The 15,837-nt window shown below is 40.0% G+C and overlaps 1 protein-coding gene across 1 annotated transcript in view; it reads right to left on the bottom strand.

Moving 5' to 3' along the window:
* Positions 1 to 15,837, bottom strand: part of dner (delta/notch-like EGF repeat containing) — an 89,478-nt gene that overhangs the window by 18,402 nt on the left and 55,239 nt on the right. Inside the window, exons 4-7 of the mRNA XM_084718057.1 lie at positions 13,234 to 13,397; positions 9,544 to 9,692; positions 7,696 to 7,849; positions 5,767 to 5,880 (exon numbers count right to left, since the gene is read on the bottom strand). Of these exons, the coding sequence (XP_084574183.1) occupies positions 5,767 to 5,880; positions 7,696 to 7,849; positions 9,544 to 9,692; positions 13,234 to 13,397 (581 nt within the window). The remainder of the gene's footprint in view (positions 1 to 5,766; positions 5,881 to 7,695; positions 7,850 to 9,543; positions 9,693 to 13,233; positions 13,398 to 15,837) is intronic.

The raw sequence follows: 15,837 nt of genomic DNA on the forward strand, positions 1-15,837 counted from the left end.
GGTTTTTTTTCCAAGAAAAACGGACCAGTTCCTATTTCCTCACATGTAATGACCACAGACTGACAAAATGGAAAAAACTAAGATATATTCTTATTGCACTTATTTTTCTTGAGCAATCTCAGGCTGGATGGTTGAATATTTTGTGAAGGTGCTTGTACTTCTTTACACTAAATCAAAGAGGAATTTACAGGTTTTTATGTAATGGTTTTCCTGGTCCGGCCCACTTGAGATCATACTGAGCTGTATGTGGCCCACAAACTAAAATGAGTTTGACACTGCTGGTTTAAAACAAATACCAACATATGGACAAATATTCCAGACACCGCTTACTAGTCCATTAAGATGTAAGTCGGATCAAGTTCTCTCTGTAAATCTGTTTGGTTTTTGTGACAAGTTGCTGCCGACAGGGAGACAAACAGGCATGAAAACATCACCTTCTTCTCCTGCAGGCTGAATCTATTTAAACACCCCTGCCTCCCTCATGATGGAGCAAATAAAAACGCAGCTTTTGCTCTCATAGTTGGCCTGGTGATCACAGAGCTGATACATCTCCGATGACAGCTGCTACAGTTGTCGTGCCACCCATCGTTTTTATTTATCTCTCGTGTCAGTGCGGGAACACTGCAAGAAAACTGGGAGGTGGTTTGTGGTGGGAAGTCAGATCTTAAAAATTTTAATCTTCCTGCTGTTTGTCTTCATTTGGTCATTTTAGTGTGCTTACATTTCTTTACCTATTGAGGTCACTACTGTACAAATTAAGTCCTAATTATTTTTTACTTCGCTGTAAAGCATTCTACTTTTTTTCTGTCGCTGAGAAAAAGTGAACAAAGGGACTAAAAGGAACTCGTGACTCCTGCTTCAAACAAAGACACAAGGACTTGGTCCTGAGGGAAATGAATGCAGGAGGAGGAACAACAGACAACAGCAGATCTTTTTTATTCTCCTTTCTTCTTCCCCTTGTTCCCTGCTCTACATATTGAAAGGTTTTACACAAAGGATTCATAAGCATCTCTTGACTCGGGGTGTTAATGAAATCCTTTTTTGATGCAAGATGAAACTTTACTTTTACTTTTCAGTGTAAAAGGATCTTTCTTACATTTCTCATGTTAAAAATTCATTCTGTATGAAAACATTTCCTCTGTTTTTGATTATTTGCCTGGAGGCTGCATATTCAAACAGACATTTAAATCATCCTCCTCTGATATATTCACCAGTTTGGGTGCACATCTCTCTTCATCTGGATGCGCTAGACACATACATAAAAACTTGTTTTTGTCACTCACAAGAACACTGAAGTGACTGACATTTCCCCCCTGCAGTCCTGTTATAACATTAACCACAAACACTACTTTTTTTCTTATTTTCATCCGAGAACAGACATGAGCCTGTGGTGACATTTAACAGCATCATAAACCCTAACATGAGCTTAGCAGTAACCTTGTACCTTGCACAAAGTATTCTGAGTTTCTGAAAAAGACATTGGACATCGGACTCATGCATGAATGTTTTCTTACTCTGCTGTTATATTTGCTCTTAAACAAAGCAGTAAGAGGAAAATACAAAAATCAAAAAAAAACCCTTCATGGGGTTCATGATACATTCTGTTTTTATCCACCTGAGTCTGTTGACAAATCGCATTCGATCTTTGACACAACGCAAGTTTCCAATTAGCATACCCTAATAAATCTATGTAAGGGCAGCAAATGTATGTGCTGTGTGCAAACTGCTGTGCATCACATATTATTTGGATTTTTATTTTTTAAGGAAGAGCAACAGATGTGGAACCTGTGCCTTGATGTGCACATGAGTACATTAGATTCATCTGGTCTCCTGAGCAGACTGTAGTGTTAACTGGAGAAGTTTGGGCAGCGAACAGCACATCAGTGGTGTCCACAGCTGTTCACGCTGGAATATGTCAGACTTGTCACCAAACTCTTTGGAAAGCCAGGAAACTGATAGCAGTGTGTACTTGCAGATGAACTGCATTGGATCATTTTGTCCCTGATCAGCACACAGGTTTTGAAGAATCTGTCTCAGTAACCTAATTGTCTTGAAGTGTAAACATTTAAAATTATAATAAAGTGAATTATTTTTCTTCATTCTAATATTTCACTACTCAAAACCAAGTTGGCTTTTGTGCGTACTGGCTTACATGTGGTCATGGGCACTTGGAAATTTTGATCTTATCTAGGAACAAACAAGAAATCCAAAAATATTGATGAATGGCACAAAAGTTCTTAAATTGTTAGAGCGCACAAGATCAAATCTGTGCATATAAACGATTCATGCATGAGGACAGTTATTCCTACTACGCTGTTTACTTGGCTAATGAAAATTAATATTTCTCTCTCATTTGCTCAACCACTATGTTAAAATGGTAAGCACTGTGATATTTGCACATATCCAAAAACCTGTCGATATCCAAGTCTTCCATAATTTCTAAAAGTAGGTGTTTCTCCCTCTGACTGGAAATGTGGGCTTTTCTTTAGGTTTGCAGATTGTTGGCTTGTGGGCTTGTTTGCAAACTCTGAATATGTTGGGTACAAAGAGTGAAAGCTGAATAACGCCAGTGTATCCCACTCGTCTTAATCAGAAGATGCAGCATTGAGAATTAGGCTTAATTTACATCAGCCTGTGTCAAATTCAGAATATTATCATCTTCTGAATAATAGTGGAAAATTAGTGTGCGTGTAAACAGTCAGTGTGTGACTGAGCAGATTTATGAAAATGATTATATTTCTTCTTCTTGATGCAGAGTTTCCTGCAGGAGTGTGTTGTTCAGCATTCTGATTCACTTGATTGATTGATGCTTGTCCTGTACTCAGACATCCTTTTCTATGGATTCCCAGTTTGAGTTTGTTTGGGTGGAGCAGCTCTTCCTTTTCCTGGTCAGCTACGGCAGATATCCCTGCTCATCCTGAGGTATTATTTTTATATTTATAATCCTAATTTAATAATTTAATTTGATCTTTTTTATTTATATATCAATGTGAATGAGGATAGACAATGTTCAAAGTAAAAGAGAAACCTCTTTATTGAGCCTCTAGTGGAGTATTTAAGTTTTTTCAGCTTTAAATATGCCATAACACTTCCTCTCCAATAAGAATGGGATGGTGGCTTATTAGATTTCCACTCTAACAGTATTAGCCTTCATGCTAGTGGTGAGAAAAAGCCGGTGCATCAGCCTGAGCTACTGACAGCGAGGCTTCCGTAGGGGCTACCCCAAATATTGCAGTTGCTGGGTCTGGTTGTATATGAAAAAGTCTGAAAGATGGAGCAGCCCCGAGCAAAATGTGTTTTATTTTCTCATGTGTTCGCTTTCTTTTGTTATTTTGATTTGTCATAGTAGGAAAGCACAGATGTTATTAATAATATTATGACATTGGATCCCTTTTTTCAAGTGTCCCAGTAAGACCCAACAGCACAGCATGAACAAGAGCAGGACCCTGAAACTGAAGCAGCTAAATGCATTGAACCTTTTTCACGGCAGCCAGATTGATATGAACTAGTAGGGGAAACGAGGTTTTACCAATACTACTAAGCAAAGGACAAAGATGACAGCATTCAAAAGAAAAGTACAGCAGCCCAAAAGAGTTCATACCATAGATCTTTGTCCAACTTAGTCCAAGTCAGTTGTCAATGTCCTGTCAATGTCAATGTCAATTATGCTTGTTATCCTGAAAACTGAAAAAGCCTTGAAAGCACACAGTCCAGAAGTGGAGTGGAGTTCAGTGACTGCCTGCCTTCTGCCTGTCAGACTCTATCAACAGATTTCTTCATTTAAACGTTACAATCGTCTCCTTCTAACAGATTAATGATGATTTGTTAAGACTCAGACACTAAACCCTTGTAGACCACCGACATCATGTTGGCATCACGCTTGCTTGATGACAGCATTCACACCACACTGAAGCGTCTTTGTTTTGTCCATTTATTTTAAAATGTCCAGCAGCAAATGAGCAGGCAAACGTTGTGTGCAATGTGCAGTTTTAATTTGATACATATGAATATTCATAATCTATTTTTCATCAACACAATGCATAAGCACTGTAGTGTGTGTGTGTGTGTGTGTGTGTGTGTGTGTGTGTGTGTCAGAGCAGAGGAACTGAAGTTTAGTTGTGAAACTGTCTAGTGGCAGTAAATGTACAGTTTCTCCGTGAAAACACTGCAGGAAAAGTAAAAGACGTCCCTGTGTCTTGCATCTCAGCAGCTGGGTAAAGTAAAGGGAGAGTCTGTGGGATTAAGCCGGAGTGAGCCTAGGTTACAAAATGTGGATAAAATATGTTTTAAATGCCTTTTTACAAAGGAAATTTCAAAGAAGAACATAGTCCCTGTAGCATTCAGAGATGCTGGTATTAAAACTTACTGACATATCACAACCATTTTATGATTTATTACAGTAAATATATGACATTTTTCTCCATCATGGTCTGTTCCATTTAGTGTAGCAGCCTTTCCAGTGAGTCAGTAAGCACAACGGCAGCACCCTGACTCTGTTTGACCTGAGTGGTATTTATCCTACTATTTCATGTCAAAATGGCTGTAATGAAATTAATTTTATTATTTATACCTGTGCGTCTACTATGACAAAATGTCATGTGAATCAGGTCTGTTGTTGAATAGTTTATGATACTGCAAAGTCTGACATGTTTACTCAAATATTCTATTAGATAATAAGCTACGCAACAATTAATTAAAAAGAAAAACTGATGCACTGAAGTGTTACAGATTGATTTAACCTGTTGCCACCTGTAAATAAGTACACAGAAAGGTTGTTTATCCAAAAGTCAAAGTTCCCTCAGACACAGAATTATCTAACAAGCCCATTAAAATTTCAGAAGCATTCTGTCGACAAAGTCTCCTTGCACTAATTAAGAGGTGCTGGCACGGTTCTGGCCGCTGCTGCTCTCATTTCATGAAAATAAAATGCACTAGCGGTGGATTATGAATTCCTTTCCACATTGGAGGCCTTGTTTTTTTGGCAGCTGCAGATTAATAATACAGTCAGGTGTTGCAGTGTGAGTGAGGCCTCCTCCAGATCAAGAATGAACTGGCCGCTGGGAGCTGTACCTGGAACAATCAAACAGTCTCCCCAAACACCAGGTTTTTACGTTCATCTGCTGTTTCTTTATTTATGTGGCGAGGCCCATTGTAATGTTTTCACTGCTTTGTGTGTGTGCTTGTGCACTTGCACGCTCTGTATACACTGTTGTCGGTACATGGTGTATGTTAATAGCAAACAAGTGTGCTCTCGCTGAGAAATGCTGCTTTGGCAGAAGTTTTGCGGTCAGATTTCCCCGGAGAGGCTGATGCAGGTCGCTGAGGCTATGAAGACTAATTAGACTGGAGGAGGAAGGTTTAAATTAAGCATCTCAGTGGCACAGATACTGTTAAACACGCAGCAGACACAGAGTGTATAATAACTGGATTCAGACAGCTGAAAAATACTCACGACTGCAGAAACACTGCGCTGTTGAAGACTTTCTGAGCAGAGATTCTTGTGCAGCCCATGAGGCACTCATGCTTGTACGAGTATGTTTTTATTTACGTCCTTGTAAAATGTTGAATAGGAATTGGCTTCATATTTTAATACAAATAACTGAAAAAATGTCATTATATTACTATGCTGCCACTTCTATTCTAGGCACACAAAGGGTGTATTTCTGGCACTCGCGATCATTTCTTCTGACTCACTTATAGCAAACACACACCAGCAGACACACACACACACAGATTAGTGCCAGCATGCAGTGATTGGTTTCCTACCTTCGGGACAGTAGCACCTGGGCCCGGCCAGGCTGCTGAAACAAGTGGCTCCATTCTTGCAGGGCTGAGAGACACAGTGGTCAACCAGCAACTGGCAGCGGTCTCCTTCATAACCTGAGAAACACAGTCTATAATCAGACTACTGGATTTGTTTCATTGTATTTGGTCAAATACAGATAAAGTCAGTTTGTTTAAAGGCACACTATGCAGGATTTAAAAAAAAAATGTACAGAAGTAATATAATAATAATCCTTCTCAATCATCACTTTTGAGCCACTAGGAATGTGAGCTGGTGCTTGTATCAGCAGAAATCCTGCCCTCTGCCTGTTTTTCTTTATTTTCTCATTGTTTTGATGTTCAGTACATTGCAGTTGTGTTTAGCCCCGAGCCAATGACAGCGTGCAGCCTGTGAGGTAGCAACAAACAATTACATCACATTCTCCATCTCTTTTCTCTGCTCTCTGTCTGTGGGAGCTGCAGAACGACACACACACACACACACACACACGCACACACACACACACACACACACACACACACACACAGGCAGAGCAGACTGAAAATCACTTCAGCTGTAATCACAGCGTTCTACAGTGACGTGGGCTTGTTTATTCTATTCTCTGACAACAACATTCCAGCCATGGTGTCCCCATTTTGAAATTTCTATTCCAGGCCAGAATAACTTTTTGTTTGCCAGTTTAACATAAATTAGAGTTAAAATTAACATAGAATGAGTAAATGTCTTGTTTATGAGTTGTAAGAAATTATCCATAATCTTGTGGATGAGTAGATGTTTATAACGGTTAAATTAAACAATATGTTAATGGAGATTGGCAGGCAGTCACTTTAACTCAAAGTCCAGAGTGTTCAGGATAATATGTCCATATTTTGACTGTGCTCGTGTCTGGGGCGAGGGGAAATGACTCACTTCAAGGTATATATATCATAGGTTGTATATTAAATAGGATTTCAACTGATTAAATATACAGTCTCTTCATTTTTGCATGTAATTGTTACATATTGTTCCTTTAAAAAAAAAAAAAATGTTTTCATTGCTTTTTGCTTGCTTTTAATTTCTGGATTGAGAGATAAGGTTTTATTATTTGCATGTAAATTTTTTGAACTGCTCACTGTTTTTTGTTCTACTGCACCAAATATATATTCTTCTTTACTGTTCGCTACATTTAAATAAGTGTACACACTGCACATTAAATGCCAGAAGCCTAACACCTTTCTAGTGTGGTTTCTAATTTGGAATTATACTTTTTGCCGTGTCCATGTTGCATTGTTGTATATTCTTTTGTTAGCACTTTTGGGCGTGAGAAGCAACATTTCATTCTTGTATACTCTGTGCTGTATGTGGAAATGACAAATAAACAAACTTGAACTTTATTTGTCTATAATATATATTTTTGTGAACCCCGGGAAGAGTAGCAGCAACCATAGTGATAGTTAACGTGGATCCTAATAAAGAAATACAGAAATAACAAATACAGTATAATAAAAATAAGTCATCAATGTCCACTGATTTGAGGCACCCAACCAAACTTAATTTGACAATGCTGCTTCTCATTAACTGCACACACAGAGGGCTTGTTAGCACAGTTCCCTAATGGGATGTGACAGCCAATCAGTGGATCACCTCTGACATTTACCTTCCAACCAGAGGCCCTCGCTTCAAGTCCCTCTCCTAAAATAAATCTGACAGGATCAAAGGTTCAGTACACTCTGTGCTCCTGTGTTCTTATTCAAAGATTTTCTACAACAAAGTGAGAGGATTTAAGTTTTTACATCTGCACGACTCTCATCAGACCACTCGGTCGGGCTGAGACTCCAGCGGGTCACCATGAAACATTATACACATGTGAAATAGTATGAAATGCATCCTGAAGCCATGTAGAGAGCGCACACATGGACACACACACACACCTGGAGGGCAGGTGCACGAGAAGTTGCGTCCTTCACCCCCCTGTCTCACGTCGGTGCAGGTGCCATTGTTGCGACAAGGCCTGTGGTGGCAGGCGTCGAACTCCTCGCAGAATATTCCGGTGTAGCCGTCCTCACACTCGCAGAAGAAAGTGCTCTGTAAAAACACACATTTCAGACGTCAAATCAGCGAGGCTCGAAGGCGACACAATGGGAGATCGGAGGAAGGGAAACATTAATAACGAGCCTGCAGATTGTAAAATAATTCAGTAACATAAAGCGATAACAAGCAGCAGTGACACCATTTAATGTTCTGATACAGCGAGCTGGCATGATAATGGGAAAGTGAGTTTAAAGAGGAAAAAAAATGACAAGGTCTCTGCAACATCTCATCTAAACCATCAGCTTGTATTTTTGACTATCTGACAACAACAGACAACAGATAATGAATCAAACTGCAAATCCTCACAATTAGAATGATTAAAAAAGCTTTATATGACATTGCATTATAATCTGTGGCATTGAATAGTGTTGTTCTATATCATTCAGGATTTTGTTCCTTTGTTTTCTGTTCTGAACTGTTCTCTGCAAAGTGACACTGAGGAACAGGCATCTGCAGCGATAATGTTGGTTTAGAATATATAAAAAGTCATTTGTAATATGTATGAATGCTCACTGTCACGGTATGATTCATATTCAAAGGGATTTATAGCATCAAGTTTGCTTTTCACAAAACTGAAACAGGTGTCCCCCAAGGAAATGTCTTCGGTCCTCTCCTTTTCAGTTTGTACATAACTTTCCAGACATATGTCCTGGTGTGGGTCTTCAGATGCACCCTGATGAAACAGTAGTCCGTATATCTGGAAAATCCTGGGATGCTGTTTCAGAAAAACTAACCAAAAACCTGGCTTGATGCCTCCTGATTGACATTAAACACTGAGAATCAGTCTGCTGAATTCAAGGATGTTCTCACACCTGTCTTATGGCTCAGTCTGTAATCATATCTATAGGGTGTCTTTACAATAAGTTTTGCAAACGTCATTGATCTTTATTATGTAAAGCTTGTGCTAAAACGGACTTGCTCCTCATTAATACATTACGAAACTACAGAGCAAACCTTTATGCTGACGTTCCTACTTTAGTCACACCAACACTGCCTTGGGCTCCCTGTTTTGTTTTGTCGTATTTGTTGTGTTTCTGTTGGGTCATTGTGCCCACTGCTCTTTTGTTTCTGTTTTTTTTTTTTTTATGGCTGGAGGTGGTTTGTTCTTGTATTGTTAAGACAAAAACATAATAAAAACTTAAGTCACAAACAAAAAGAAACTACAGAGCAGATCTACCAGAGCAGTTTCAAGAGGCAACTGTAAAGTCCCATTCTGTAAAACATCTTTTGCTCAGACAGATTTTTTATGTCAAAGGAGCAAAGTCCTTGAACTCACTACCTGATCACTTGAAATCTGTTGCAAACTTCAGCATTTTAAGGGAGCCATCAACTCCTGGTTGACTCAGCAACAAACGTAATGCAATGTATTTATTATTTTTTGGTGTACTTTATAGTTTTAGTTTTATGATATTTTGCTGTATTCAGTTTACCACGTTTTCACCCCTCACTGTTCCAACTACTTATTCTCATACAAAGATGCTGTATACAATAATCTGTGCAAATATCTGGAAGTTTCAGTTTCTGTTTAGGTGGGTTGCTGCACTACTAAATCTCTATGAGGTTAAGATTTTCTTTTCTGGAATAAATAATACTGCAGGATTTTTTTTCATTCACAGCGAAGCTCAGATGTTGTCTCGATAAGAAGAAACACTCTGAGCTTTGACAATTTTAAGTCTGTTATTTCTCACCTCAGAGGGCTGTGTGATGCATTTGCCTTTCCCAGAGCACTGAGGGTCACTGAAGCTGCTGCCAGGCTCCACGCAGCTGCTCGCCTTCACTGTCAGGTTGAGACGCAGGGTGACCTCTGGGGCTGTGGGGGCGCCCACACGCAGCACACCTACAACAAGCAGAGTTGAAGGTCTTATAAACTATTCATGTAGAGTTTTCATTCATTGTGTCTCAATTATATAAACCGCATGAGCATTTATAATTAAATACATGATTCTAATGTCTTTGAAGAGAAGATGTGACTTAAAGGTTTTAGGTTAGAAGCTGGTTTGGTGCAACACGCATTAGAGACTTCTCCTGGCTCTGATTGGCTGTTTTCATTCAGGTGTGGTGGATTCTTGCAAATGCCATTAGAAACACAAGGAGGAGCCAGAGGAACCTGATTTTTTCACAAATTATCTGTCTCATGTACCACTGTCAGGATGTGACAGTTTGGGCAAATTAAGACAAAAAGTTATTTAAAAATAAATAAATAAATAAAAACCTGCTGAACCTTTAATGTTAGATGCTATTGTTCTAGAGCAGTGTTTCTCAACCCTGGTCCTCAGGGACCCCTGTCCTGCATGTTTTAGATGTTTCCCTGCTCCAACACACCTGATTCAAATCATCAGCTTGTTATCAGGCTTCTGTAGAGGCTTGATGATGAGCTGATCATTTGAATCAGGTGTGTTTGAGCAGGGAAACATCTAAAACATGCAGGACAGTGAACTCTGAGGACCAGGGTTGAGAAACACTGTTCTAGAGATTGCAATGTCATTCTCTTGGTCAGACTTGGGTCCAGAAATATCTCAACAACCACTGGATGGATTGCCATGAGATTTTGTACCAACCTTCATGCCCCAGAGGATGAGATGGTGAAACTTCTGACTTTTCTTCTTGTACCACCATTACGTTCACATTTCAGTTCATGTCAATTATTGAAAGAACTAGCAGGAGATTTGGGTCATTTATGTCCCTCTTACGATGAATTGTCATAACTGGAGATCCCCTGAGGCACATGGGAGAAGTTAACCTTCAGTACTTTGGGTTACAAAGGCCATGTGTCAGAAAGGCTTTCTGGCAGAAAGCCCTGAAGGCTAAATTCTCCCATGTTCCCTGGCTTTCTATTCAGTGCATGAGTCTTCAACATGGGGTTTGCGATGCCTATGGGATCCTCCGAGCTACTGCAGGGGGGCCGCCAAATTATTGTTTGATCATTTTCTGAATTTGAAGTTTTCTTTTTTTCCAAAATTAAAAAGTGTCAAAACACAAATTAACATGAATCAAACATGTTGTTGGCAAAGATAAATCGGCATATTTGTTTAATAAAAAGAAGACAAAAGAAAACCCTCAAAGACAAGAATTCTTGTGCAATCATGTGAGCTAGCTGATCCTTAATGGTTAGTAAGCTGTCTATTGAAAATATAGGTCAATTAGTTGTGTTTATTTCATCCCAAGTGTATTCACTCTTGCAAGCAACAACAGATTGTTTTAACTTCAGGAGCAACAGACTGACATACCGGGTCAGTGTGCAAAACGGTGAGACTAACACACCTAACATTAGCCATGCTAGAACTGCAGCTGATTTAGCGTCTCTGGGTAAGCACAGACGAGAAAAGAGACGAAAATATTTAGAGCCTTATATATAGTAGGGGCCCCTGCTTCATCTCTCTATCAGCTAAGGAGTCTATGACCTGAAAAACATTGAAGATCACTGATCTGGTGTCATGATCAGTTTTTAACCTGTCCATTAGTTTGGTTTGTGACTAAATACCGGCTAATTACATTCCCATCACCCTCAGGTGTGCTTTGTGTTCACTAATTATCAAAACGTTAGCATGTTAATATGCTAAACTAAGATGGTGACCATGATGAATATTGTTACTGTCATCATGTTGGTATTAAGCTAGTGTTTAGCTAATATCAGCATAAGTGCAGCCTGCTGCAAAGCTGCTGGCATCACTGTAGACTGTGTTTAGGACAGATTTTAAATCATTACTTGTCTGAAGGTACACCTCGCTGCCAAGATCCCCAATTACCTCCCATGTAGCTAAAAGTGTGAAGAAAGTCACTGATGCAGGCACATCTTCATTGTGACCAAAATAGAGCGAGTGGCTCTCCATCTTGTCTCTCTGGGTCTACAAGTTCAGAACATCTCTTATTATATCTTCAATCACAGCTGACAGCTACATGGGCACTTGGATAAAAATAGCCTCATAGTGAATATTAACTGCCATTTTTTTAGAGCCCCATCCGAGCCAACGAGCTGTGGGTGCACCTATGATGAGACACCTACGACGCGAGCTCCTCGGCCAATCAGAGGGCCGCTAAAACAACTCGTGCTGCTCGGTCACAACTGACCAAATATCGTCAGCCCAATGACATCGGGCGTTGGACCTGCAGAGTCACCGTTCCTTCAAATTGTGAGTGCACAGTGCCAACATTCAGACACAGTGACGTGCGAGGAGGGAAATGCGATGTCACTGCTCCTCCCTCCTCCTCCTCCTCCTCCTCCTCACTGGTGCATCTTCATCTTGCAGTTTGACCTTCACTCCTCCCTCCTTCTGGATCCTCCATCCTTTCCTCTAATCCCTTCCTCTCTTGCAGTCTCTTCTTTCCCGTCTTTCTCCCTCCTTATCTGACTCTCTCCCACCCTCCATTATCCTTCCTCCCCTCTGATTTAACTCCCCAATGTCATCCCCCCCGTCTCTCCCCGTCTCTCCCTCTCTCAAGCGAGGCCGAGAGACTGAGAGTTAGCAGACACGTCAAGGTCAACAGACAGGCAGCGTAGTGAAACAGCATCAGGTATGTTGAACACACACAGAGGTCAGCCAGCCCTTCAGTCAGAGAGTGAGACTCCAATTACCCCCCCTCCTGCACCCACTGCAGCTCACACCACGCTTTGGCACTGTGTGTGTGTGTGTGTGTGTGTGTGTGTGTGTGTGTGTGTGTGTGTGGCTCAGAATTACAATACAGATGGAATATCAGCATAAATATCTTTTTTTTTTTAAATATGCAAATACAATATTCTGACTCATATATGCAAATATGTGATTCTCCCCAATGACATGTCGCTGTAAACACAATTTATTTAAATTCATTAATCCTCAGATGTTTTTTGCTCAGTTGTAAATGAGCTATTTGGAGGTATTTCAAAATGCTTCCTATTTAGCTTCTCTGCGTGGTTGCCGAATGAACGATCATAAAAATGTAATTATTAAACATAATTCAGTATAATTAAAATGATATATATTCTCTTAAAATTTGATCTTCTGATTAAAAACGCAATCCTGGATAAAAACAGGATTAATTAGGTAAACATCTCTATTCATAATTTATCATTCTATATTTGCACTGAGTCAGTATGTAGCATTTTATTTGTGCACTGGTCAACATAACTGTGTCTTCACCTCAGGGACGAGGCTCTAAATTATGTTCTGGGGACATTATTTCATCCTCTCTAAAAGTCCCTGCTCGGGGGGGTAGAACCTTCCAAAAGTACAGGAACTTTGGGGGTGGGGCTTGCAGCCCTAAGCATTTCTGATTGGTTGAAGAGTCGCAGCATTTTATCTCAACCAAAATCTGAAGCTGCAAACTAGTTTTGTTGTTGTTGATTAGAACTCATTTTAAATAAGTCTTTGTTGGTGCAAACCCGTCTCGAGGGAACTTACTAAGGAAGTAGTTCTGTCCCAGGGGCAGCGAGTGGTCTGGCACCACCAGTCCATCAGGGGCCTGCAGGAACCACATCGTAGTGCCGTTCAAAATGGATGAACGGAGGAAACCCTCTTCATTCACACGCCACAGCACTGGAGCGCCACTGGCGTTCACCACCACCCTGGTTGGAGAGAGAAAGCAGGGGAGGAAGGGACGGAGGGTGAGGAGGTAAAGGGGGAATCAGAAAGAGAATCAGATGATTGTGGACCCAAACCACAAGCTTCTACCAGCTGTTATGATTCCTTTTTAATCTGTGACCATTCTCAGTTGTTTTGTCAGTTTTTGTACTGCAGGTTTGTAATATCCACCGTTTAAATAATGGATGAATAAAAGTACTGAGTTCACAAAACATCAGAAACACATTCCACATCCTGCACCCTTTGTACATCTAGCGAACACTTGATTCCTCCTGCCAGACATCTTACACAATATTAAAATGTCAACAAAACCAACAGACAAGATAAATGAACGAATCCTCCATATATTCTCTTTTCTCCCCTCCTCATTTCAGTCAAAATAAGAGGTTTAATAAAATATCATCCTCCACTCTACACTAACGGTGGTCAGCAGCACCACACCAAGCTGACAGTTGGTGTCTTACTGATGGACACTTTGTCCCGGTTGTGAACCCAGGACTGATGGTTAAAGGACAGTCTTTCTGTTTCTGTTTCTGTCCTCCAGCCTGGCATCATGGTCAGGTCTGGTGAGTAATGGCTGCCAGTGGTCTGACTCCATGGGGGTGATGCTGAACACAGTTGTGAAATACAGCTGGTGTGGTCGGGCTCTCTTTCATCAGGACTTCAAGATCATTTGTACAAAACTGTGAAAACTGTGGTGACTGAACAACAGAGGAAGTGAGAAAGAAGCAGCTTCAACATAAGGAGAGAGAAACAAACAGAGAGTGTCACAAAACAAACATAGACAGACACTTGATACTCAGATGTGACTCATTTTGTATTGATATGATTGTGTATGATATCATATTATACAACACTGTTGCAAGGTAATGCTCTTAATTTTGTGCCGATTAATATTCTGGTCTCTCAGCTATACATGACATGAAGAAGACAGACGTATCAAAATCAATCAGGCAGACAGCTACGAAATTTACTGACCACTTTCATGTTTGACATGAGATGACCTTCATTCTACATGAGCTGTCTTCTAGTGGCAACCCTTAACTTGTCAAAGGGATGGTTAAGGGTATTTATTCTGGCATAATACATCTGATATGGCTAATACTGGATACAATGGAAGTAAAGAAAGAATAAATATATTATATAAATAAGTCATCATTTAGGCAAATGGTAAAGCCAGTACAAGGAACGTTCATATTGTGTTGATTTTGGAGGCTCCGGTGGGCAAAAGCAGTGGCGTTTTCACTGTAATAACCATAACGAAGATAAAATGATTCAAATAAAAATCTCCTGCTGCTCCATTTTAAGTGGCTAAAGTATGACTCACCAGGATTTTGGCTGGAAAAATGTAAACACAGGCTCGTTTCATCCGATTTCAAGGAAAATCCAAACTGTTGGCAGCCATTAAGAACGACTATATAGAAATAGCCCATCTTCATGCTAGTTCATCTCATTTACTTATGCAGGTTATATAGAGGCACCAGAGTTAAATTGAGACTGTTTCATGATCACTTAAAAACTCTTTGTAATAGTTTGAAAAGGTAACTTAGGAACTTATTTTCTCATTGTTTTGTGTCTAAGTGACTGATTTTTGAAATTGGTCCAGTAACGGCTGTTGCAGCCAGCACATGTAAACTAAGTTACAATGTAGAAGTGTCTGAAAACATTATGGAAAGGATCACTACAGACACAGACATTTATTTTAAATGGAAATACATTGTGTTTAACTAGAAACAGCTGTGGTATTTCTCTCACTAAACTAATCAGAATCCATTTATAGAAACATTGATTTTATAATTGTAAAGCAAACTTCAGTCAAACTGGACAGAAACAAGATAAAACTCACCAAGAAATGTCTTTCTACTGTTCCAGCAATCACCAGCTCTGGTTGTCCGGTTGAAATAAACCCTTCAGTCACCGGGGCAGATGTAACAAGACTCTGGCTGTACACGCCATTTCTCCCTGTTGCTTCTCTGATATCCGACCTCTGTCTCACTTCTCTCCGAATATTTTGGCCTCTAACATGTTGAATTAAGGTTTAAGTTTGACCAAACAAGAACTGGTGATTGTCAGAACGGTGGAAAGACTAGCCAAGGTGATATTTGTTGAGTTTTATTCTGTTTCTGTCGAGTCTGAATGAAGATAACGATGAAGATAACAGTGAAAGTTGCTGTGTCTGCAAAGGGAGTCTGGTGAGCACAATGAAACAGGTCTGTCTCTGTGATGATTCTTTCCATAATATTGTCAAACACTTAAAATAACAGTTATCAGTAACAGATTAAGTTGCATCTTGGTTTTGCTTCTGCCAGCTGCAGACATTGCTGCAAATATTTTCCCAATTAGTCCCCGTCAGACGCAGAAACATGGGAAAATAGGGTCCAGGTTGAAAAGTACAGAAGCTACCCTTTGAACTGAGGAGATGTA

This window comes from Lutjanus erythropterus, chromosome 4, assembly GCF_056507025.1.
Source record: "Lutjanus erythropterus isolate fLutEry1 chromosome 4, fLutEry1.hap2, whole genome shotgun sequence".
Taxonomy (NCBI): domain Eukaryota; kingdom Metazoa; phylum Chordata; class Actinopteri; order Lutjaniformes; family Lutjanidae; genus Lutjanus; species Lutjanus erythropterus.